General features: G+C 32.9%; 1 protein-coding gene across 1 annotated transcript in view; it reads left to right on the top strand.

The window, feature by feature from the left end:
- The window catches only part of slow (epidermal growth factor-like protein slowdown), a 189,251-nt gene that overhangs the window by 160,421 nt on the left and 2,377 nt on the right, over nucleotides 1-26,453 (top strand). The window contains exons 4-8 of the mRNA XM_074178900.1: nucleotides 10,966-11,073; nucleotides 15,263-15,370; nucleotides 19,970-20,191; nucleotides 21,478-21,554; nucleotides 21,608-21,724. Coding sequence (XP_074035001.1) covers nucleotides 10,966-11,073; nucleotides 15,263-15,370; nucleotides 19,970-20,191; nucleotides 21,478-21,554; nucleotides 21,608-21,724 — 632 coding nt within the window. The remainder of the gene's footprint in view (nucleotides 1-10,965; nucleotides 11,074-15,262; nucleotides 15,371-19,969; nucleotides 20,192-21,477; nucleotides 21,555-21,607; nucleotides 21,725-26,453) is intronic.

Here is a 26,453-nt window from a genome sequence, read left to right as displayed (position 1 = left end):
ACACTTGAGCTCCCTACATAATTGAGATATTTCTAGTAATGCAAAATCATAAAGTAACTTTTAGGCCTTCTAAGAAAATGTATTATGTACACAGAAAGTTGATGAATAGATATTTACGTATCTATTCATAAAAGTACAATGTGAAATTCTGTATTGATTAGCTGCTGACAGAAAACCTATAAATAAATACCGCATTGTAAGCGGATATTGGTTCTTTTATGTCTTTATATTTTATTGAACTTCTATTAAACAAGCAGGAAATCATTGGTAACATAAACAGTATGAAGTAAATCAATTCGATCAGAGTCCATTACACAGTCGCACCAACTAAATAATTTAAAGACATTAACAGCTAAATATTCGGAACATTAACACAGTCAATATAAGCGTACGTTCAGATGCGTTTTCGTCATCGACAACACCCACTTTCACGAGGAAAAAATTATAAGATTATTATTGGCAAGCAGTTTTATCCATAATTCTCTGATGTTCTTTGTTTTCATTTATTCTAGTAGCTGTTGCAAGCATTAACAAATGAGTCCATAGCCAGAAAACAAATTCGACTATTATTAACGTGTTTTCTATTAAAATACAAATCTTTACGGTTTTACGTCTCCCGATTGCATTTTTTGTTACTCTTTCGAAATTTTATACTTTCAATTGATAACATTCAGCACATTTTCAGCTATAATATCCCAAGGACATTGATAACTAACGAAATAGTTTTATCACAGTTTTCGAAAGCACGTTATTTGGTAACATCCCGACGCCGAAGGCGTATCCAAGCCAATTGCTTCAGCAGAAGATTTCGTCCATCCGTTGATTATATTTCTACCCAGAGGCATATTGTCATACCAGTTATCGCTTCCTGTCTTCCAGTGACGATTTGGCCTTAAAAATAGTCTATTTGTCTTGATATTTGTGCCTCGTTTTGATAATAATTTAATGAATAATCTGACAGGACAAGCATTGTTATCACTATTTTGAACTAACCATTTGCTAGAGGCGCAGTTCTTTGAACCCCCTTGGCAGGTTTTACTGAAAATTGGATTATATTATATCCTATTAGTTGGAGATTCATTGTTGTCCTTTTCGATATGAAAATAATCAACTAAGCAAGCAGCACCTTCACCACCTCTCCAAGCCAATTCCACCGCTGCTATGTGATAAAATTTGCGTAGGAGTCCTATAGGGGTATTTTCATCCCAAAAGTTTATAATTTTACTCATTTCATTTGAAGTTAATGGTACTGAGCTTGTTTTGTGTTTAGTGGGATCTGTTTGTAAATTTCTTCGTGCTGCGTCGCGTGCATTCCGCGCTTGTTTGAATGCAACACTTTTAAAGGGGTCTAGCATGATATTATACTCCTTGTAATACTTTTCTTGTAATAATTTGCTTGTTATATTCCATACGGTTTTAACAGTAGCCTCCTTAAACTCTGTGCTATCCTTTTTTCTCATATTAATCGCCCAATCCTTGAGTATTAATGCAAGCTCTTCGAGAGTACGATTTCCATCCAATTCATATTTTCTGGCGTCACAAAACTCCATAAATATTTTCCAAGTGTATTTTTTACTATTGACAGTATTTTTTGGTGTATTTTCTTCAATGATTTTGTCAATTGCCGCATCATTTTGAACACCAAAGCGAGGAGTGACATTTTCGAAATAAATTGAATTACTGAAATGTCAAACAACTTTATTGTGTTGGTTGCTTAGCAATGTCATGACATAAGTGATAACTACCCGTGAAAACTATCCATGGGTAGTTATCAGTGTAATGATGGTTTCATTGGTTATTTCGACACACATGACTAGAAATAGACAAATTTGATAGGATAATTTTTTTGGCAAAAAATTTTCAGTGTAATGATGGTTTCATTGGTTATTTCGACACACATGACTAGAAATAGACAAATTTGATAGGATAATTTTTTTGGCAAAAAATTTTCACAAAAACTCCATGATGAAACAAAGAAATCAGGAACAAATATAGAATATTCAATTGAACCTACGACATGTATAGTTATGTAACCAAAAGATTTCCTTATACCTTGCGAACTTTCAAGCTGTAACGCCTTTGAACTGGACGAACACAAATCACTTGTAGCAACAGATGCCATCATGTTTAAGATAATTTACTTCGCCCGAGGTTCAAAAAATTTCGAAATATATTTTGTGATTTTTTTATTGCCAAAGGGTTATCTAGAAACATTAGTTTTTATCTAATAATGAGTGGTATTTGATGGTAATGAGTTTCTTCTGTGATTTTTCTGAGATAATCTGATAAAATGTGGGATATGGAAAAAAAAACAGGTCGAACTTCAGAATGATTTTAGCAAATAGAAAATTACATTGATCATAGTTTCTTTGAGTACCTCTTGAATCATTTGACGAAAAGCTTTCAAAGCAAGAGACATTCAAACTTCAAGCTAAATGAGCGACATACTCGAACCATACGCGTTGAAATTGGGGCAATAATTGTAAAGTGAATTTCAGGTTTTGGGAAAACAATGTTTTCCGAAAAGTCAACCACTAAAACCTGAGTATAAATATTTCACTGTGTTGAAATGATTGTTTCAATTTGGGGAACGTTGTTGTCCCCACAAAGCTTTCCTTCCCTACATTAAAGGTGTAACTGACAACATTGGCCAAATTCTCAAAAAACAGTATATAAAAACGATATTCACCGCCAACAACAAATTTATACATTCTTCCATTCTCTCGAAGACAAAATTATCAATGAATCCCAGGGTATATATGAAATTTCATGCTCCGATTGCGATAGAACATATGTAGGCCAGACCAACAGATGTGTGACAAGTAGAGTATACGAACATCAACTTGCTGTCCGAAAGTCAGACCCAACCTCAGCCCTGTCCAAACATCATCAAGAGACAGGACACAACATAGACTTTGAGAACACCATCGCCACAGCGAAAACACTCCAAGCTCGAATAATTCGCGAGGCCATCCAAATCGAAAAGCGTTCTTTTTGCCTGAACAAACGTGATGACGGTCAAAGACTTCCAACTGCCTGGAAACCCCTAATTTCCCGATGCTCACCCCCCGCACCAAGACGTTCGGTAATGGTAATCACCCGAAGCCCCGCCTCCACCTTTCTGCTTGAGTAGCCTCCGTCGATATAAATACCACCTAACACCTCAGTTCAATCTGTTATTTTGTTCATACAGTTGTTATTTTCAAAAATCTAAGACATTTCTAGAAAGGACTTCTTAACTGAGCTTGGTTCAGTGGTTAACACTTTCATTGAGTTATAATCCATATGGTGGTCAAACTTATTGACATGGTCTGCTAAAGAGCATCTTTCTGGATGTAATCTACAGTTACTTTTGTGCGAAGTAATTCTAGCACCTAATGATCGTGAAGTTTGGCCAACGTATATCTTATCACATGATTGACACGGAATACTATAAACAACATTCACTTGGTTTAGCAATGGAACCTTGTCTTTGATTTTGGTATGTATTGATTTTATGGTAAGTACCGTTTTATTGGCTATTTTAATGTTCGGTAAGTTCTGAACTATCCTAGTTAGTTTGGGAATTATCTCCTTAATGAAGGGTAAGGTTGTGAAAATATATTGGACTGGAGCATCACTAGTTATATTGCCATTGATAGAGTGGGTAGTTAAATTCGTAGTAAAGTTATTGTTTTCTAGAGATGTTGGTGTATTGAACAAAATATTATTTATCAACCGAATTGGATAAGAATTTTCTATGAATAGATTCGGAAGAATTTTAAGGTTTTTATTGTGGAAACTTGTATCTGAGACAACTAAAAAATAGAGTGCTAAAAATCACGTGTTGCCCCCCTTTTTTGGAGTGTTGTGTCCACGAATTGTTTCATTTTTGATTTGTATCATGTACACTCGATAAAATCTCTCTCTCTCTCTCTCTATATATATATATACATATATATATATATATATATATATATATATATATATATATATATATATATATTTCAATATTAAATTCTACAAAAAGGATTTGAAGCTTTATATCTTCTATTAATTATCTGCGAGCGCTTTCGAGAGTTGGTAGTACTGTCATCTTCTAGGCACCCTCAAACTGAACTGGTCATCCTGTTGTCTGCCTCTTTATACGATCAGAGCGTCTTAACTCAGGTATTTCAGGTACATTAGGTAAATTTGCCTGTATTTGTTCTGCATCAGGTACTCTGTTTTGTGTTATATCTTCTCTAGGAATGTGTATGGTTTTGTTTAATATATTGAATGTGAGGTCTTGTTGTGTTTTGATTTGTACTTGTTCTTCGATAAGTGATTTAACTGAGTTAAGACGCTCTGACCGTATAAAGAGGCAGACAACAGGATGACCAGTTCAGTTTGAGGGTGCCTAGAAGATGACAGTACTACCAACTGTCGAAAGCGCTCGCAGATAATTGATAGAAGATATAAAGCTTCGAATCCTTTTTGTAGAATTTAATATTGAAATACTCAAAATGAAGGAAAATTAGTTGCATCAATCAAAATATAATATATATATATATATATATAATATATATATATATATTAATATATATAAACTATTGGATAGTGGGGTATTGCAGCAAGTAAATGAGTACTCTTTTAAGTTAGTCCAAGCTTTCGGAAAATTTTATTTCCATCATCAGGGAAAATCTTATGTGAGGATGGTTACATTGATGTTGAAGAAAAAATGTTGATACATTGGAGAAGATGAAACTTGATATACAATTCTAAATGCTTGAGATTATTTTTTATAAAATATTGTTATTCGTCAGACCGTTATTCACATCATGCGTGCAGGATTCAACATAAGATTTTCCCTGATGATGGAAATAAAATTTTCCGAAAGCTTGGACTAACTTAAAAGAGTACTAATTTACTTGCTGCAATACCCCACTATCCAATAGTTTTTATTCTTAACTAGTCAGCAACGACTACCCTTCCTATATATATATATAATATATATATATATATATATATATATATATATATATATATATATATACACAACACTCCAAAAAAGGGGGGCAAAACGTGATTTTTAGCACTTTATTTTTTAGTTGTCTCAGATACAAGTTTCCACAATAAAAACCTTAAAATTCTTTCGAATCTTTTCATAGAAAATTCTTATCCAATTCTGTTGATAAATAATATTTTGTTCAATACACCAACATCTCTAGAAAACAATAACTTTACTTTACATGTCGTGGGTTCAATTGAATATTCTATATTCGTTCCTGATTTCTTTGTTTCACCATGGATTTTTTGTGAAAATGTGCTAAATGTTATCAATTGAAAGTAAAAAATTTTGAAAGAGTAACAGAGAATGCAATCGGGAGTCGTAAAACCGTAAAGATTTGTATTTTAATAGAAAAAAACGTCAATAATAGTCGAAATCCAGTTTTTCGTTTCTGACGTGGTGGTGGACGGACATGCTGACAACGACCGTCCACAAAGAAGGCACGCGGACGCCATTGTTGGGGACGAAACTCAGTTAGTGTTGTGAATGTCTGCCGTCATAGAACGTACCATCAATAAATTAAAAGTATTTTGTGAAAGTTTATAAGTGTAATAGAGAAACAGCACTCCCATTCACGCCGGTTGAAGGCCGGGGTGGACCGGATGTCCACGTGGGAGTGTTACAGTGGATGTATATTACTCCTGTTCCCATTCACGCCGGTTGGAGGCCGGGGTGGACCGGATGTCCACGTGGAGACAGGATTTTAACAAATAAATGTATAATTATGTGGAAAAAGTTTGGAAGTCTCGAAAAAAATTTTTAAGTGCTTTTAATATAATAAAAAATTTAGACAAAAAAGGGGTGGCAGCATTGCTGCGTGCGAAACAGCTGCGCCCCCTCGAATCGAGCTGGCTAAATGCGCCTATATGGAAGCAAAGGCCAAGAACTTTAAGTGAAGTGAAGTGAATAGTCGAATTCCTTTTTCAATGAAACAAACTTCTTGCAGCAAACCTTGGTTCAAGAAATATTGCGAGTAAGGTGCCGAAAACCGAATTAGGGGATTGATCCCCTCCCGAAAGTTCTACAAGCAACGGCCATCCAAAAATTATATGAATTACAATTATTGGCTTGTTTGAACATCACAGGAGGCATGAACCACGGCAATGGAATTAATAATTACTGGTCTATCTTCTCTGGACCTGTACGTTAAGGAGGTTGCGTTGATGGCCATGTTACGATTGCACACGGCTGGTGTAAACCTCAAAATAGGAATGGGTCAATTGAGGCAGAGCCTCATCCTGGCTAGGTGCCACTGGGTTCCACATCCAGATTATTCAATTGTTAAATTAATCGACGGTAAAGAAACAACAGTTTCTAACAAACATTTAGCACCACGAGGTGAAGGGGGGTATCTGGAACAAACTGCCTCGAAATAGTATTCTACTCCAATCGGCATAAATCAAGAGTCTTCATCATACGAAAATGATACTGAAGATTGTTTTGAAGATACGGAACCCCCCAGATAATATATCTAGTGAACAAATCAATTCAAGGGCAATTAGCTCGAGAGCTAAAGTCTAATATTTTTCTCGTGTATAATACACAATTTTTTTCTGTGACGGGAAAAACGACGATTGAATATTGAAAAAAATATATTATTACAATATGTTGAAGTCCGAAAATATTTTATTTCGATGTGAAATTTGAATTTTCAAACAGGTAGGCTGTAGTACTTATAGCGTTGCTAGGAAACCAATCAATAGAAAATCAAATATCTGTCAATTTAATTCTGTGATTTGATTTGAAAATTGCGAACTTAATTTTCTCTGACTCCACCGGAGTTAGTAGAAGCAGCGAAAGTAGCGTCACAAAAATCATTGCCAGCTAAATCGCGGAAAATTTATGAAACCGCGTATTCAAGATTCATGGAATGGAAAATGAAAAAGACAGTTCTTTTTCGGAGACGGTGTTATTGGATTATTTTTCGGAACTGGCACAACAACAAAAGCCATTAACAGTGTGGTCGAATTATTCAATGACTAAAAGTATGTTACAATCCAATAATAATGTAGACATTTCAAAATATTTCAAACTAATTACATTTCTGAAACAAAATGGGAAAGGTTACTTACACGCCCGAGAAAGCTGCGATATTTACGAGTACAGATATAAGTGACTTTTTAAATAATGCTCCCGATAAAGTTTATTCAATGGCCAAGGTTGTTGTTGTATTTGGGATTGCAGGAGCTTGTCGAATTTGTGAAATCAGCCAGGTAACATTAGATGATATTGAAAATTCGGGAACGTTATTAATTGTGAAACTCAAGCAAACAAAGAATGATGTAAACAGGAGATTTGTAGCTACTGAAGAATATATTAAATTTTACCGAATGTAAATAGGCCTTCGTCCAGCAGCAACATGAAAATGCCAATTCATATACAGGTCATTCATTTCGAAGATCGTCTGCTACACTTTTAGTTGAATCTGGGGGAGACTTGATGGCAATAAAGAAACATGGCGGTTGGAAGTCATCAACGGTCGCTGAAGGGTATGTTGATGAATCGGTAGCGCACAGGACAGAAATAGGTAATAAAGTGTTTAGAACGTTTGGCAGTGCTGAAATAACACCCACACCCGATTTGCGACCAGGTACATCAACGGCAGTTGTGTCCGTGGCAAAAAAATATTATTTAGACACAAGAAAATTCGACTGTTGTACCGAATAGTTCAAGGAACATATCATTCATGCATTGCACATTTGATAATTGTACTTTTGTTATAAAGGAAATGTAACTTTTGTATAAGAAAATATTCTAAAATTAAATTTCTACGTTTAGTTATGTATATATATATATATATATATATATATATATATATATATATATATATATATATATTTTACTTATGTATATATATATATATATATATATATATATATATATATATATATATATATACAGTGTGACCCATTTAAGATGGAAGCACCCTTATAAAACTTACATTTTTCAACCAATTGGAATGTTTTTTTTTTGTTAGGTAGATATTCAAAAAGTCTATTAGGACACCAAATATCATGAATAAATCTCAATTTCCAGGGCCAACTAATCTTATTTTTCAAGGTCAAAAATCTAAAAAAATTACTAGCGATTTTTTAGAAAAACTCTGACTACACCACTGGATTTGTGACATTTTCAAATGGGTAACATGTAGATTACGTTGAAATGCGTCAATCAATAAAAAAGTTATAAAGGAATGAAATTTGAAAAATATGCCGTTTAATCAACCCACCAATTCATGTTCAGGAATTTTATGAAAATTCTGAATACACCACTGGATTCAGGATGTCTTGAAATATCACTGGTCACAGTTTCATCGAAATCTGTTCAGTAATAAAAAAGTTATAAGGGAATGAAATTTGAAAAATATGTTGTAAAATGAAATTTTAACAACGTTCTTACTACACCACTGTTGATTATTGAAAAAATTATTGGGGTGATTATTGCAATGTCGTACAATTATAACATCTGAAAATCATGATGGTAAAAATAGTCTATAGGTATTTCTCGAAGTGGAGTGGATACATAAACAAGTACAATCAGGAGAGAACTCCTGGTTAATCTTCATGAAAACAATTTCAACAATATAAGAAGTCTAATGTACTCCCAATAGAAATTATAACGAAAAAAATATGCAATGGATAATAATTATTATCATTCCAGTAGGTAACATCAGCTGTGATTTCTTCCTTTTGTTGAATAGCAAAAAATGAGATTTGCAATTTTAACTGCCTGTTATTCAGAATGCATTAATGAAATAAACAAGTTAGCTGTGACTTACAGTTTCTCATCTATTTATTTGCGCATGAATTGTCATTTTGTTAAATTGTCATTTTGTTACGCACCATTAGTGAACTGAATAATTTGTGTTTCAAAATAAAAACAGATAATGGCTCAATTGTCAATTCAAGAAAAAATCGAAATTATACGTCTTTCCGGTGATGATTACCGGAGTGAAAGAGAAGTAACTAGAATATTCAATGAAAGACACCCAAATCGTCCAGCCATAAGTAACAGCACGGTACATAAAATAAACCAAGTTTTCAATCGGACTGGAGCAGTAACCACATATATTTTAAAGAACAATATACGAAGAAGGAACGAAAATAACCAGACTATATTAGATTACTTCAGAAATATTCCAAATAGTAGTTTGAGGGATGCCAGCTTAGATTTAAACTTACCTAGGGAGAATGTTAGGCGATGTCTGAAGAAAAATAAATTGAGGCCATTTAAACCAAAGTTTTTACATACTCTGGAACTAGGTGATCAAGAAAAACGATTGGAATTCTGCTTATGGGCCCAGGGCGAGTATCTTAATGACAGGCAATTTTTAAAGAAAATTTTATTTAGTGATGAAGCTAGTTTCACAACAAATGGAGTGGTTTCATCACAAAATATTCGCTATTGGCCCATGAAAATCCTAACTGGGTGATAAACTGTAAAAGGCAGTATTCAGAAAAAGTGAACGTTTGGTGTGGAATACTGAATGAAAAGATAATTGGACCATTCTTTTTCGACGGCAACATGAATGAACAGGAATGAATTTTCGGACGCAATAGATGAACTTCCCCTTGCAGAAACAAGAAATTTATATTTTCAGTTAGATGGTTGTTCCATACATAATGCGGGAATTGTGAAGAGTTGGCTGAATCAAAATTACCCTAATCGTTGGATAGGAAGGGGGAGTACATTAATTGGATGGCTACCAAGATCGCCTGACCTTACTTCACTTGATTTTTTCCTTTGGGGTTATGTTACACAAAAGGTTCACAAGGAATCGAGTGGAACTGTGCACCAGAATTCAGCAAGCTTGCGATGCAATTACTTCACAACAATTGAGGAATACTTTAAAAAATATTCGTAAGCGATATGATAAATGCATTGAATTGGATGGAAGTTTGGTGGAGGCCACCAGAATATGAATTGCACTCATTTATTTTTCAATTCGGTATCTTCTTGGTTTCTATTTTTACATTGATTGTGAATAAAAGATTGTTTTCCGCTAGTTTGTAGCAATTAGAAAAATGTACTTACAGTTAGTTTTTTGTAGATTCATTTGAAATTATTGACACTAAAGTTTGTTGTGATAAACTGATTGATTGATATGGTTCGACATACATTATGAAAGGAAACTGATTCTCCCATAAACGTTTCATGAATTTTATTTGAATAAATAATATTTTGTTGAATATTGCCCCTAATCCAGTGGTGTAGTAAGAACGTTGCTAAAATTCCATTGAACAACATATTTTTCAAATTTTATTCCTTTATAACTTTTTTATTACCGAACAGATTTCGATGAAACTGTGATCAGTAATATTTCAAGACATCCTGAATCCAGTGGTGTATTCAGAATTTTCATAAAATTCCTGAACATGAATTGGTGGGTTGATTAAACGGCATATTTTTCAAATTTCATTCCTTTATAACTTTTTTATTGATTGACGCATTTCAACGTAATTTACATGTTACCCATTTGAAAATGTCACAAATCCAGTGGTGTAGTCAAAGTTTTTCTAAAAAAATCGCTAGTAATTTTTTTAGATTTTTGACCTTGAAAAATAAGATTAGTTGGCCCTGGAAATTGAGATTTATCCATGATATTTGGTGTCCTAATAGACTTTTTGAATATCTACCTAACAAAAAAAAAATCATTCCAATCGGTTAAAAAAAGTAAGTTTTATAAGGGTGCTTCCATCTTAAATGGGTCACACTGTATATATCCATGAAAAAACTACTCACTTTTTTTCCAGGGAAAAAAGTCATTTCATAAAAAGTGATATTGTCTAACAATCCGAAACAGGTCGTAACAAATATTAACTTAGTAGAAATTAGACAAAAGTATTTTCTTCATGCTATATTTACTAGGTTAGTGCTTGATATTATTAAATTTTGAATAAGCATTAGCATCATTGTCGATTGAAACTTTTTTTCAGCCTCGTGCAGTAAACCTTGCCTCAATGGTGGTAAATGTGTGAAACCAGAACTGTGTGCCTGTTTAAAAGGATTCTCAGGGCAACAATGTGAAATCACATTGAATATTCGTGAGTACATACTTTATATGCTTTAATGTAACAATAATAATAAATTTTTCATGTTCACCAGTCATGAATCTACTATACACCATACATACATATATTATCAACTGACCAGCTTCCATGTCTTTATGACAGCTTGACGATGGACATGGACATATCAATATAATAATAGCACCCTCTTATCTCATCCAAAATTTCAAAAATAATCTTCCTCCGTTTTTGAAACCTAAAAAATCTCTGGTAAGCAACCCTCAATTGCAAACAGCTTCATTTCCTTTGACACACATCAGACAGTAAGACACATTAACTCCTCCACAAAAATATCTTTCAATGAATATAGTAAGTTTTTTTTCACTATTGATAGTCATAGAGGATATTTATTATATATTCTAAATGGATTACAAAAAATTGATAGAATAACTCTTAATACAAAATGAGATCACATTCCCTTAGTATTTTCAGAATACTTATTCTAGTTACTTTAAAGGTTCCTTTCGTTTTAGAAGATTCTGTAAAAACTTTGAAATTCCTCGTGTAACGAAGAGCTTCAAACTATATAGCTCACAGCTAATATCAGTCAAAACAACATAACATTAAATATTCATTAATAGCGGCTGGCACTTAGCTCCAATTGAACTGAATGTTAAGTGGAGTTGATACCAGAGCCATTGTTAATCGTTAATAGCACCTAAAAGAACAACAGCGGGAGAACAACAGGTTTAGAGTTCCCATGACACACCAATAAAACAATGAACTTGATTTCTATAAAATCACTAAACAGTTCCTTCGGGAAGGAATTGCTTCATATTTCAAATCTGTTTCACTTACTTTTTCTGTCATACATCCAAAACACAGTAAGAAACAATAACCCCTTCACAAAAATGTCTTTCAAAGAATATACTCAGTCTTTTTCCACTATTGATAGGTACGTAGGTACCTGATAAACCGTACTCTTAACATCACCATCTTACTTTCTATATTTTAGAATTATAGCGTAAGTTCTTATAGACCTATTCAAAATGAATTTTCTTAATTCTGGCAATCAAATTGCCGTAAGGTCAAAAAAAATAAATTAATTAAAAAAAAATTCCAAACATGTTTAACATTTTTTTGTCATTTGATCACTCCCATATAATCAATATGGGAGTGATCAAAAATTACTTATCTATTTATTATATATATATATATATATATATATATATATATATATATATATATATATATATATATATATATATATATATATATATATATATATACATATATAGCAAAATGGATTAACGGGGTCTCTCAGTCAAAAAATCAAAAAACAAATATCTGTTCTACTTTGCCAAGCTTTCGCTTCTAATGGGAAGCTTCTTTGGGGCCTATAATTTATTGAGTTGTTGGTTTTTTTGCCATCGAAAAACATTACAATTCATACTTACAGTAAAAATGAGTTGAAAACAATAAATTGAACATATAAACTGACGGAGAAGGTTGAACATGTATAAGATTATTTTAGTTTGACAAATGTCATACCTTCACATAAATGTCATTTTTCAATGGGTATGATGATTTCATAATCTTTGACTTTAAGAAAGTGTTATTGATTGATACAATTTTCATTATTATCATGTTTTTGATGTAGTTCCAGTAAGTTACTGTATATATTGCTGAGATTATCAATGTCACTTTTCTTATTCATACGAACAGAAGACTTATTAATTTCAACCATTTCAAGAAAAGACGTTTAGAAATATTTTTTTCTGTATGTAAAACTTTGATATTACAGTGATTAGGTTTATGTCCTGTATCTATAGAATGTTGTGCTAATGCGCATGATTTTTTATTAAGCTTTATATCACTTTTATGTGAAGTTATTCTATCATTAAAAATTCTAGATTTTGTTCCAATATAATCCAAGTTACAGTTGTTACAAGGAATGTTATAAATCACATTTAACTTTTTGGTGGCATCCGTTTAATCTTTCAATTTAGTATTCAAATTCTTTATAGTTTTAATATTTTTCTGGCATATTTTGATATTTTATTCATTATGAAATAGTTTTATGATATTTGAAGATACATTTCCAAGGTTAGGTATAGATTTATAAGAAAAATTGATAGGTAAACTATCATTACATACATTTCTGTTGATTACATTGGAATTTCTATTATTGCCAGTATTGAAAATTATTTTATTGAGAAGTACTGGGGGATAAGAATTTTCGATCAATATGTCTCTAAGAAGTCTGAGTTTTTTTTGCTTGAGGGAAGGGTGTACTAATTTTTCTATTCTTTCTTTCAAACAGAGTATTAAATTGATTTTAACTGATTTTTTATGAAAAGAATAGTAATTGATATATCTTCCTGAATTAGTAGGTTTGACATACCAATCAATAATCAAGGAATTATCAGTTTTATGGATAACTCTTGTATCAAGAAAAGGAATGGTCTGATTATTTTCTATTTCGATAGTGAACTGTAAATTTTTATCATATCTATTGAAAACATCAAGAATTTCATTAGATTTGTCATCAGGTATTGCACAAATAACATCGTCAACGTATTTCTTTAAAAAGGGAATTTCAAAACTCAGTTTGGGAAGTATGTTTTCAAAAAGATCGTCCCTTACGTATTGAGCTATAATAGGAGAAAGAGTAGCACCCATCGGTGTACCAAGAATTTGTTTATAGTATTTACCTCCGAAGGAGAAATAACTCGAGTTGAAGATGAACTTAATTATTTCGATAAATTTTTTTTAGTTTATTGAACATTTTTTATCTATATCTTTCCATCTTTTGATAACACTCCACTAGATTCATAGGTATATTGCTGTCGCTAAGATTATCCACTTTATATATATATATATATATATATATATATATATATATATATATATATATATATATATATATATATATATATATATATATATATATCTATATATATATAAATATAAATATATATATGTTAACTGTTATATATATATATATATATATATATATATATATATATATATATATATATATATATATATATATAATAAAAACTTGGCAAGTTGACTTGGGTGTCACACCAATAGGTAGTTCCACTTATGTTTCGCTTGCGTTTACGCAGCTATTTTTATCAAGTACTTTCTTGGTTTTTCTCATTTTGTCTTCAATCGAGGACCGCCTGCCCGGTACTGACGATGCCCAATAGGCTGAAACAGCTGTCTACCGGTGGCTCTTAAATTGAAATCAATATGGGGATGATCAAAAAGTACTTATGTATTCATTTATATATATATATATATATATATATATATATATATATATATATATATATATATATATCAAGTTAAAAAATATGTTAGGATTTCAGAATACTCGAATATACCGATATATAGGTACTAAGTGCACTTGGGATAACATTGCGAATATCTAAAATTTCTTTCAATTTTCATTTATTGACTGTATAATATATGACGAGGCGATTGTTTTATAAATTGAATATTTTTTGAATCTGAATGCTGACGTTTCATTTTACAGTGTTTCGGGGAGGAGATTGAATATAACCCCTTCAATTCAGAGATTGAATACTTTTCATGCTAAATGTTGATAGCATTTTTGGCCTATTGATTTCGAAGCGAAAGATACTAAATAATAATTTTTTGTCTCGTAGTATAGGTACATAGAGAGCATCACTCGCGTATCTGTTTTTGAAAAGTATCATTCTTAGAAATCATTTTTGCGTTATTTCAAGTGGCTTTAAGTAGGTTTTAGAAACCCCTTCCCATCCAACTATTCCATATTTTAGGTGTGATTCTATCAAACTCTGGTAAAGAATTTTAAACTGTCTGGTTTCAAATATGTCTGCTGTTCTCCTGAATCTATATAGAATACATCGTAGTTATTTTACTACATAATCTCTATGTGAGTTCCATTTGAAGTGCTTATCAATCATTATACCAAGATACTCAGTTTTATCTGCTGACATAATGGTGAAGTTATTACCGATTGAAATTTGTTCGAAGTCTAAATATAATATAGAAAATTCAGGTCATAAAATCAGTTTTGTATCAGGCGAATTCTTCTTCTTGTGTCAATCAGAAACTTTTTGAGAAATGCATGCTGATGACATCTGATGTTAAATTTTTTAAGTTGCATTTTGTTTTCGTATAATTGTCATTGATTTTCTAACACAATTTGATGTTTATATTTTCATTTCAGCGAAATGCCACAAACCGTGCCTGAATGGGGGAAAATGCGTTAAAGGAAATATATGCAGCTGTCTGAAAGGATTCGGTGGTTCTCAGTGTGAATTAGATTTTAACAAACGTAAGTAATTTCAATTGTTTATAGTGAACAATTGAAGCTATAATTGAATCTGTGATAAGGCCAATTGGTATTAATATTTTCATCTTGGACAGTTTATTTCAAATTTAGCTCCTGAAACTTCACTACCGCCAGCTAATTCCTCCCCCACCGATAACCCTTTCAATTTTCAGGAAGCTCGTGTGAGCAAAAATTTTTAGACTGTCACATTATACCTCTTTGAACTGATAGATACGGTTTTTATAAATTAGATACTACTAATATCAACTGTGATTTTACCTTACTGAACCCCGTACAAAAAAACTAGTGCAGGAAAATGGAAAAACTTTTCATTTTCTGATAGATAAATCAATATAACTGAATGATAAATTCCTGCATGACTCCTGTATAATCAGATCCATACTACTTTTATTTTGTCATAACGTATACTTTCCATGGGATGGCAAGGAAAGATCAACCCCCTACCTTACAAATAGGATTCATAAAATATTTGAAATATTTACTGAAAATAGAGCCATTCAAAATATGTTATCAATATTAATCAATATCAATGATCAATTCGAATGTATACATTTTTTGGATAAGGTTATTCAAGACCATACGGCAATGTAATTGTCAAAAGTAAGAATTACTATTTTATTCAGTTACCAATAATCAGTATTGTTGAAATTATATAGTTCTGAACAACCTTCATTTATTTGAAATTCAATAAATCATTGAAAATCAACGTCTACAAATATATTTCTCAATTTATAATTTTTCTTTCTTCATACATATATGAACTAATTGTTACCCGCGACTTCGCCCTCGTAGAATTTGATTTGTCACATTAAGTTTCGTGACAGACCATTTTAAATAAATAGTTGCAATACTTTTTTATCAACCCAAAACTTCAGGTTTCCAACTTCAAAACTGACGAAACTCAATACAATCTTTGAACCCCTATTTTTCCCCATGGGGGTTGAAATTCCTGATTCCCTTTCTTGATGCTCATCAGGTGATGCTTTCTTCATGCTCATATTTCAAGATTCTAGGTTTTCACTTTAAAAATACAGTAACTAAAAAAATATGCCAACTTGCGTAAGTTATGAGTAGCTTCGAGAATCGAGTTATTTTACCTATAAAGAAATTCCCAAAACTAACACAACCGTCAACGCGTCTGCCCGCGTTCTCGGCGATGGCGCTTCATTGCTTAGACCACCCCTCTACCTCCGCGTATCGTCCCCCGTCGTCTCACAGTAGGCGCGATGCGTAATGGCTTACTGCGTTGCGTCAAGCTAGTCTTATCGTGGTAACTTTCAAACGATTCGTCCAAGTTACTCAGTATGAAAGACAAAGTTCGTATACAGTGTCACCATTAAAGTGCGCACCATATGGGAAACTTTTTTTTCGACAATGAAGTTTAACTTCGGCACTTATTTGTGCTTTGAATTTAACTTAAAATGATGCGGCCAACTGCGACCCACTGACGTTCAGTGTTTGTCAAATTCAACTTTTTTTTTATTGAAAAAGTGCATTTTTAGATCGAATTTAACAAAAAGTTACTTGAAAAAGTTGTCTATACGACAATTTTCGGTTAATTGTCATCAATTCATGTATACATAAGAAACTCAACATGGAGTTTAACTTTTCTGATAAATTTTCACTTATACGGACATTTTTAGAGAGAAATTAAAAATGTACTATAAAAATTTTAACATGACTGGTGCAAAGTTTCAATTACTTGGCTATTTTCTTAAACAAACGTCAGTACCTTCAATTTTGAAAAAGCAGACACAACTCAAAAACTGCAATAAGTATTAATGAAATTAATAGAGTCGAAATTACATTAAAATTTCAATATTCAGTTTTTACAGATTATTCATAAACACTGACTAGGACGGTAAGGATGCTTAATCACGTTGAATAAAATTTTTAAGTAGGTTTTGACAAACAAAATGCATGCTATGGTAGTGTCAAGTTGTTGATTTACTTGTCAAATTTTTAACAGTTATTGTTGCAATAATGTTGTCTCTCCAGGAAAAAATAGAAATAGTTTTAATATGTGGTGAGAATACACCATACCGGCAAGTAGGTAACATTTTTAATGAACGGCATCCTGGAAAAAATGTTCAACATACTACTGTGTTAAGAATAATGTCGAAATTCAGAGAAACGGGATCCATAGCAAATCAATTTAAACAAAAGCACATTCCAAGTAAATATGATGAGGAGGCCCCACTTAACATTTGTTTAAAAGTTATTGAACACGGGCAAACGAGCATAACCGATATTATAAAAAATACCGATTTCAAGAGAGAAAGTGTTAGAAAAATTTTATTGAAGAATAAATTTTGGCCTTACAAGTCAAAATTTATTAACACATTAAAAGAACGAGATTTTGATGTCCGTTTGGGGTTTTCATTCTGGTTTCAAGGGGAGAGAGAAGAAAATGTAAAGTTTCCGTATAAAATGTTATGGACAGATGAGGCAACGTTCTCTTCAAATGGAACGGTAAGTTCTCAAAATTGACAACCTCATCTAGATCAATAAGTACTTTTTTGTATCCATTTGTATTTTCTATAATATTATTGTTGTTTAGAATTTATAATAATAATAATAGTTCTATCGAAATTATTTGCATTTTTTTTAGTTGCCTCTGCTTTTTCGAAATCAAAGGTTTGTTTAAAAAAATAGCCAAATGATTGAAACTTTGCACCAGTCATGTTAAAATTTTTATAGCAAATTTTTAATTTCTCTCTAAAAATGTCCGTATGTGTAAAAATGTATCAGAAAAGTTAAACTCCATGATGAGTTTGTTATATATACATGAATTGATGACAATTAACCGAATTTGTTTTTTGAAATAAAGAGGATATCTGTCAAAAATAAGCAAAACGTTAATTTTATCCTAGTTGCATAAAATTAGGCATATGGATATAAAATTGCCGTAGACACAACTTTTTCAAGTAACTTTTTGTTAAATTCGATCTAAAAATGCACTTTTTTAATTAAAAAAAAAAATGTTGAATTTGACAATCACTGAACGTCAGTGGGTCGCAGTTATGGTGGGTCCATACTTTTCAGCAATACTCTCAAGGGCATACACGATTTGAATGTTTTTGTCTGAAAAACTTCAAGTAGTTGGTTTGTGGTATAGTTATCTTCAAAATACTAATTGTTATCCATTAAAAAACTTTGTATTTTATATCCTTCCTCGAATTTTCATTCGGTACTTTGATGAGCTGTCGCGAATGATAGAAAGTGTTGTCAAGAACTATTACACTATTCGCATCCAAATTTGGGATGAATGTGTTTTCAAACCATTCCTCAAAAATATTAGCTTCCATGTTCTTATGATAGTCAACATTGCAGGCTTCAAGTTTTTTGTCACATAATTTCGAAGAATTCGGAACCCATCCTTTACTTCCTCCGCAATGCACAATGTCAGTCGCGATCCTTTGTTTGCAGGAATGTTAGGCGTACACATTCTCGAACCATCAATCCACCCTTTCGTAACTGTGTCGTGAGTGTCATACCAAGTTTTGCCCAAATATAAAATTTGCCGTTGTTTTTGTCTATATTCAGTTATTTGTTACGCAATTCCACTATTCTTCTGCTTTCCGTAATTGCTTGACGTTTGTTTATTATTTAAAATCTAAATCCTAGTTTCTTCATCCAGTTCTGAAGAGTTTTGTCACAGCAGCTCACGTTATGGACGGAAGTATTCAATTTCTTCCTTATGATTTCAGTTGTAGGATCTCATTGCTTTTGTAATAGTCATATATTGTTTTTTTCAATGATTTTATTAGATGAATATCTAAAGGTTTTGGTTATCCCGTATCAAATCGTGTCTTGCGTTCATAAAGTTTGTTTTTGACTATTTTACGTACAATTGAGAAAGGAATTTCGGTCAAATCTGATGTTGCTTGTAATAGTTTGTTTCCCTCGAAACCAAACTTGAGATATAGATTCCTATATACATTGAAAAATATTCTCTGTGTTTTAATATTCAAATGCATCTGAATCTTATTCACTGGTATCTCTTTTTCGCATTGTTTACCATCGCTATTGGACTCACTACACAGGAAAAAGTCTGCGTTGTTATCACACTCGTTATTACTATTAGTACTTGTCCAAGGACGCCATATTTTAAACAGATAACAAAAATTTTAAGTAATTATAACTGCACCAATATCGAATTTCAACACTCAAATCGCGATCAGTTCCTGAACTGAACATTGACGACACAACGACGATACTCATACCCATATTCTATTCGTCACCGTAACATGACTTCAAATTTAATTTTATAACTCTTCAGCCAATCATAAAACTCGGTTAGTGAAAATTATCCAGTACGAACCGCCAATTCTTCAGTCCACGTGGACTAGTTGGCAGCGGCATTATTTCTCTGTATTGGTTTTTTGTGGCCTTTGAGATGCCGATATCTCTAATTATTCACAATTCTCGACTATACTCACCTTGATAGTTCTGTCTTGTGGTACGATTTCGGGCCAACTCTGTATACCGTGAATATGATATTTCAACAAACGTTCATGATGTGAATAATTTCAAACTCAAACAGTGTCACCCTCAGAATTAATAATTTATATTTTTCAGCTCAGTGTTCGCAAGGGTGTGAAAATGGAGGCACATGTGCGCGTCACGAGGTCTGTAAATGTCCTAAAGGATTCACTGGTCGCTACTGCGAACAGGATATCGATGAATGCAAAGAAGAAAAACCCTGTGACCAGATTTGTTACAACAATCACGGCAGCTATTCATGTCACTGCAGGGAAGACTTCGTTTTACAAAATGACGGACAATCATGTAGAAAAGAAGGTATTAACAAATATTCTCAAAATGGCCGTATAGTAAAGTTCGCAAAAAATTTCTAAATTCACTGTGCAACGTACCTAACTAATCTACAATATGTGTGTTATGCCTGCGATTATTCAATTGACAGATTATTTTTTTTAACTTCAGTGTATTATTTTCACAACTTTTGTATATAAAATGACGAAAATTATTGTAATCTATAAAATTGATAATAATAGTCAGGAGGCGGCCACTTTTGGTCTCTTCCAAAATTCTCAAGCACATTCACTACTGAATTATACAGTGTGTAAAAGCCAAATGGAACAAATTTATTATTTCGTTTACTGTACATATTTTAACATCCCGAAACACGTCCAATTTAAATTATAATTTGACATACTTCAACGGAAAAATACCATCCCTACTTTCAACCCCCGTCGAATGACAGGTACAACCCCCAATTTTTCAAATGGGAAGTATATATAGGCTTGTGCAACAATTAAAATAAAATAAATTAAAATCATGTAGTTACCGCAATTCGATAAAATACACTCAAAACCTATTGCAGTATACTCAAAACTTATTTCATGTTGAGGTATTCATAATAAAAAAGTAAGCAAAAAGCATGGCAATGTTCTTTCTAGATGTTATCCTTTAAAAAACTGTAAATAATTTTCGTGGCAACGTTAGTTTAAACATGTTTAGTATGTTACAACATTAGTTGTCAGTATTTTAATTTGAATTTGAAGTTCGTTAACTTCAAGTCTGACAAATGGTTAGATTAACTAAAATGCATAAAATGACAGTTTTGCAAATGACTGGTAGCGGAGATGAAACCCTAACACAACAGAAAGTAGCTCGCCTATTTCTTGAGAAATTTCCTAATTCACCGCCCATATCTCAAAGAACAATAAGCAAAATAGAGAAGCAGTTTCTCGAGTGGTTTCTCCATAAATTTTATTTGTTTTTGACACTCATTTGTATTTCTTTTTAATCGTATTATCAAACAGCATTTTGAAAACAATGTCAAATTTAATAAAGGCACCTATAAACTATTTTATAAATATAAATGTTTGACAAAATAATACATATTTTTCTACTTATTGCATTTTAAGAACATGTCTCTATATTCATTTTGAGTAGTTTATATGCCTTTTGATATTTGCAATTCCAAATTGTAGGTGCTATAAATATTTTCTGGTCTCTTGCCTTAACGTCAAATATAAAAGTTGAACTTCAACATGTGAGTGTGTGTCAATTTGTTTATAAACATCTTATGGATGGTTCTTGTTAAGTACTTCTTTTTTTAGGTATTGACGATGGTGGTCTAGAAGCGAAAGATCTCGAATTCGAAATGTTAGACAAGCGACTGCTGAAACTTGAAACAGTGAGAGAATCACTGAAAGCTTTGTTGAATTTCTCATTTTTTTTTCTTTTCAGATGATGGATGAGTCTCATAAGAACGATGTTTCCAAGAATGATTTGAATAATGTATATAAAGATATGGGATCTATATCGGAAGACATAACTAGTTTAAAGAATAAAATTAGTGATGTGGTAGGTAGCTGGAAATACACAAAAATCATCAATTAGTATCTATGAATTATAGTAATTTGTTCTTCGAAACAATCTGAGTGCCAAGCAGAAAGTATAAAATCCTCATAAATTAATCAGATTTCCAGATTGATAAAGTTTTTTTTTAGTAGCTTAGGAGTGATGGGGAATGTTCCTCAATTTAGGTTATTACAGCAAATGCAAGTTTGAACAGAATAAAGCTGAGTTTAATTCATGAGTTTTTCAAATTCACTTCGAAAAGTATTCAAATTGATGTTTCAAATATTGGGTTTTAATTTTCAAAGGGATTTGTTTCTAATTCACATATTGGTAACAGCGCCTATATCAAGTTGAAATCATTTATACGTACCTAGATATTCTACTTTAAAAAAGGAAAATTATCTTTATAAATCAACAATTAAGGCAAAATATAAATTATAGTTCAATACCGCCTCCACAAGCCACATAAACAACAGTTGTTTTGTTATTTATTTATATAGAGGAAGATAGGTTAGGTGCACAAAATGTCATATGTTACATAATATCTCGGAACTTGGAACATAAATAAACAGAACAGCACGCCTCTGAAATATGTCATCTTTGTTTGTCTCATCCAGGTAACAGATTCATTGTCCTTTATTAGCTATAACCGATGTTGACAAATGGTGAAATAGAAACGAATCCCTTTAAATGTTGAATGCATTATTTCATTCCTCTTTTTTGAGTATTTAAATGATTTTTTAAAGAAAAAGGTTGAGATAATAAGTTTAAAATGCGTTGTTTTAGAGCTCTTTTATGAAAACTACTTGATTTTCGTCAGGAGGAACATTCCCCATTAGCAGTTTTATAAGAATATACAAACAAACGATAAATATCCTAATTCTAAGAAAAAACGTATTTAAAATTCACTCCAGTTCATTCAAAAGGTCAGAATTTCACCATTCACTCCCTGACAATAATAACATCTGTTTATTTTTTGTAGTTTTTTTGTATATAATCTTCTACAATCTAAAAAATTAACAAAGTTGAATCAATAGAGAATCTGCTGGAGGGTAGGTTACGGTTAGGTTAGGTCCAAAGTGAGTAGGTCTATTCGACCCTCCACCGCAACCCGCAAGGGTTTATTGTGGCTTGCACCTATTCACACTCATCCAAATAAACCCAGCTCCTCAAATAAGCCGATTAGTTTGTATGGTGAGTGGTCTTTTAGGTCAGGTAGTAAGAGTACGGCTCTGTCGAACTCTAAAAACCTGATTCGGACCCCAGCGGGGCAGGCACAAAGTGTGTACTCTGCCGTTTCATCGTTTTCCAAACAGAGGCGACACACACTGTCTTCCGGCAGTTCGAGTCTCTGCATATGGTTATGATATGATGACAGTGACCTGTAAGAATAACTACTTCGTAGTTTATCCCTACTGTAGTCTAACAACTATTTGGTATCAAGCTTCGAAGGGTGAATAAACGCCTTGGAGTGAGCCAATTCTGGAATTTTCTGTCAGAAGTCCATAAATCTTCTTGCCATCCAGATGTTCAATTTTTGTTTGGCAAAGCCTAAAGCAATGCCAATGACAGGTTCTGGTCCGATGAAGCTGCTTGCAGCACCCTCCTTTTCAAGGGAGTCAACAGTCTCATTGCCTTCCAAGGCAGTATGGCCAGGAATCCAGACCAGAGACAATATGTTACATCTTCCTATCGAGGAGAAACAGTCTCATAGGTTCCTAGGCAGGTTGATATCTCTGCCGTGGGTCTGCGACTGAAAACAACTGCACCAGAACTGGAAGGTGTTTTGATCCATCTGTGAACCAACAACTATTTGCTCTCAATATTTCCTTCTCCCGGAGGATCCAATCCTCTCTCCTCGGGAACAGTACTTTATAAGGCAGTTCGTAGTTGACAGCTGAAGACATAAAGTCAGAGGTCGTTTCCAGAATGCTGTGACTTTCAGTATCAACTAACAATCTGTTGCACTCTGCATTAAATTGATTTGTGCAATTGGTAATGTGCACAAGTCTATATGCGGTCCATCTAGCCTATCTCTCTCCAGAAAAATGTGGAGAGGAGGTACATCTAGAAGAATCTCCATGGCCGCTGACGGTGTGGTTCCTTTTGACATCACTGATGGCCAGACAAGCGTGTCTCTGTAAACCAGAGAGCTTCACCTGGGTCGTTTTCTATAAAGCCTTCGGCCACCAGGCAATTGCACCATAAGTAATCATTGGTTTGACAATAATCACATAAATCCAATGGCTTTGTTTGGGAACTAAATCCTAAGTTTCACCACAAATCCTTCGACATATTTATAGGGGCAGCCTGGCTTTGTGTAAAACTTCTTCCAAGTGAGCGTTCCAGGTGAGTTTTTTATTAAGGACAATGCCAAGATATTTCACCTCCGTTCCAAATGGAATGACTTAACCGTTAAGATGACTGATGAAGTGTAACAAAAGGCAAACTGAAAAGTTAACCCTTTACAATATACCTTGTTGCACAGGAACAACAGAACAGTGTACCTTGTTTTTAAAAAGTTGGTAGTTCTAAAAGTTGTTTTTACATTATATCTGCAGTGTGACACACTTATTACCTTCTCAAATGCCCCAAAAGCTTTCAAACAGTGGTGACGGAAGTGAGCATGAAGAAAGAAGAAAGAGGTATAAAAATTGAGTAATCGTTCAATGATGAAAGTTATGGGAAAGAGAGCATCGGCAGAGGTTGATTTATTTACAAGGAAAAATAAATTATACAGTGTGTAACAACGAAAACTTAACAGAGCCGTTTTTGAATATAAAAAGTAAGACTTTTAAAAAAGCTCGGACACGTCAATTTCTAATTAAATGGGGACACCTTTCAAACTAATCAGATTTTTTATAGTACGCGCCCCCTCGGAGGGGTGCGTCTGACGACCTTTATTCAGATAGGAAAAGTAGGTCGAGTGGCACCTTGTTTTAAAGGTATTTCGAATACCTTTACATCTCTGTTGAAATAAATTTTTTGTAACGATTAGTTTTCGAGATAATTTGAAGATTTAAAGGTATTTTTATTGAGTTCAACTCTTTTTAAAATAAATCAAATAGTTTTTAAGGTACAATTTACGTTCAGAACTTTCATAAAATAATTAATTTTTGCTTTTTTTGACAACCTGCTAATACGTGTCCATTTGATTTCGTAAAAAAGTAAGAATTATTCGTTTATTACGAGGAGATTTTTTCGGGGTATGGGGTTGGTTACCACCTTTACATTTTAGGTAAATTGAGTGACACCTTCTTATGAAGGTTGCCTTTTGACGTGGATATTTTATGCTTCTGATAAAAAAGTGAATCATACTAAAAACTTACCTACACAACGAATACAACCTGCTGATTTCCTTGAATGCTGATGACACAGAAATGTTTAAAAAACTGTTTTAGGGTTAATAAATCCCAATAATTGCTTTTGAAGCACACACAAAAAAAATAAAACCTAATAAGGGTAACTCACATAGAAAATTTAGAGTAAATGTTCAAAATGTGCGCCATTTTACTCCATGCAACAATAAAGATTTTGTTCGAATTTTGCTCTTACATTATTCAACATCTCAGAAGTTATAGCTTGGCATTCATCAATAATTCTACGACGTAATTCATCCAAATTGGCTGGCTGTGTAGCATAAACTTTAAACTTCAAATATTCCCACAAAAAGTAGTCCAGTGTTGTTAAATGTGGTGATCGTGCTGGCCATTCAATTGGATTTCTTCTGCCAATCCATTGTCCTTCAAAATGATTATTCAAAAAATTTCGAACCTGATGGGCATAATGGGGTGGTGCACCGTCTTGTTGAAAATGGATAAATTCATCTTGACATCTTGTTTCCTGTTCAATTATTTCAACTATACGAGGTTGTACTGCCTCTTCAAGAAGTTGTAAATAAGAATCACCGGTTAAATTTCCATCAATGAAAAATGGACCTATAATATGATTGCCTATTATTCCGGCCCAGACATTCAACTTTGGGGATGTTGGGTATGTATTTCTGCGTATTGTCTTGGGTTTTCATCCGACCAATAATGGCAATTGTGACGGTTCACGCAACCATTTGAATAAAATGAGCTTTCGTCCGAAAAACAGATGTTATAAAGCAGCTCGAGATTTTGCATTAATCTCTCACTCATGCCCTCACAAAACTCCTGTCTTCGGTCAAAATCATCCTCATTGAGTTCATGAACAAGTTTAATTTTGTAAGGATGGAATTTGTGGTTTTTAAGGATTCTCCATGCGCTCATATGGCTTATTGCGGACATTGCTGATAAACCTCTGTTACTTAACCTGGGATTGGCGATGACTTGACCAATCACTCCAATCACATTATCGTCATTCAATACCTTTCTCTGAACATTTCTTTTCTTATTTAAAACCGAACCTGTCTCCCTGAATTTTGTGACCAAATCCAGAACGTGATTTCTGCTTAGGTGTTTACCAGGGTTTTGCTCGTTGAATAAAATTGATGTTCTATTAGCATTTTGGTCGTTGCCAAAAAGTAAAGCAATAACTGAAACCCTTTCAGTAGTAATGTAAGGCATTTTCAAACAAATAACAATACACGACCCGTTTAAACAAAACAGTCGAACGATGTACTAATGAAAACTGGAAGAAGAGGAGTGGGTAGGTATTGATTTTAAAAAAGGGATTTTATTTACATACAAGTTACCGAGTGGTCTGTCTAATGTATTATTAACATGGCAATTTTAACTTCAAATTATCT

Source organism: Leptinotarsa decemlineata, unplaced genomic scaffold (assembly GCF_025532065.1).
Source record: "Leptinotarsa decemlineata unplaced genomic scaffold, Ldec_3_MD MMD2_tig00004307_RagTag_RagTag, whole genome shotgun sequence".
In the NCBI taxonomy this organism is placed as follows: domain Eukaryota; kingdom Metazoa; phylum Arthropoda; class Insecta; order Coleoptera; family Chrysomelidae; genus Leptinotarsa; species Leptinotarsa decemlineata.
Note: the sequence above shows the minus strand (reverse complement) of the source record. Positions and strands in the feature narration are given on the sequence as shown.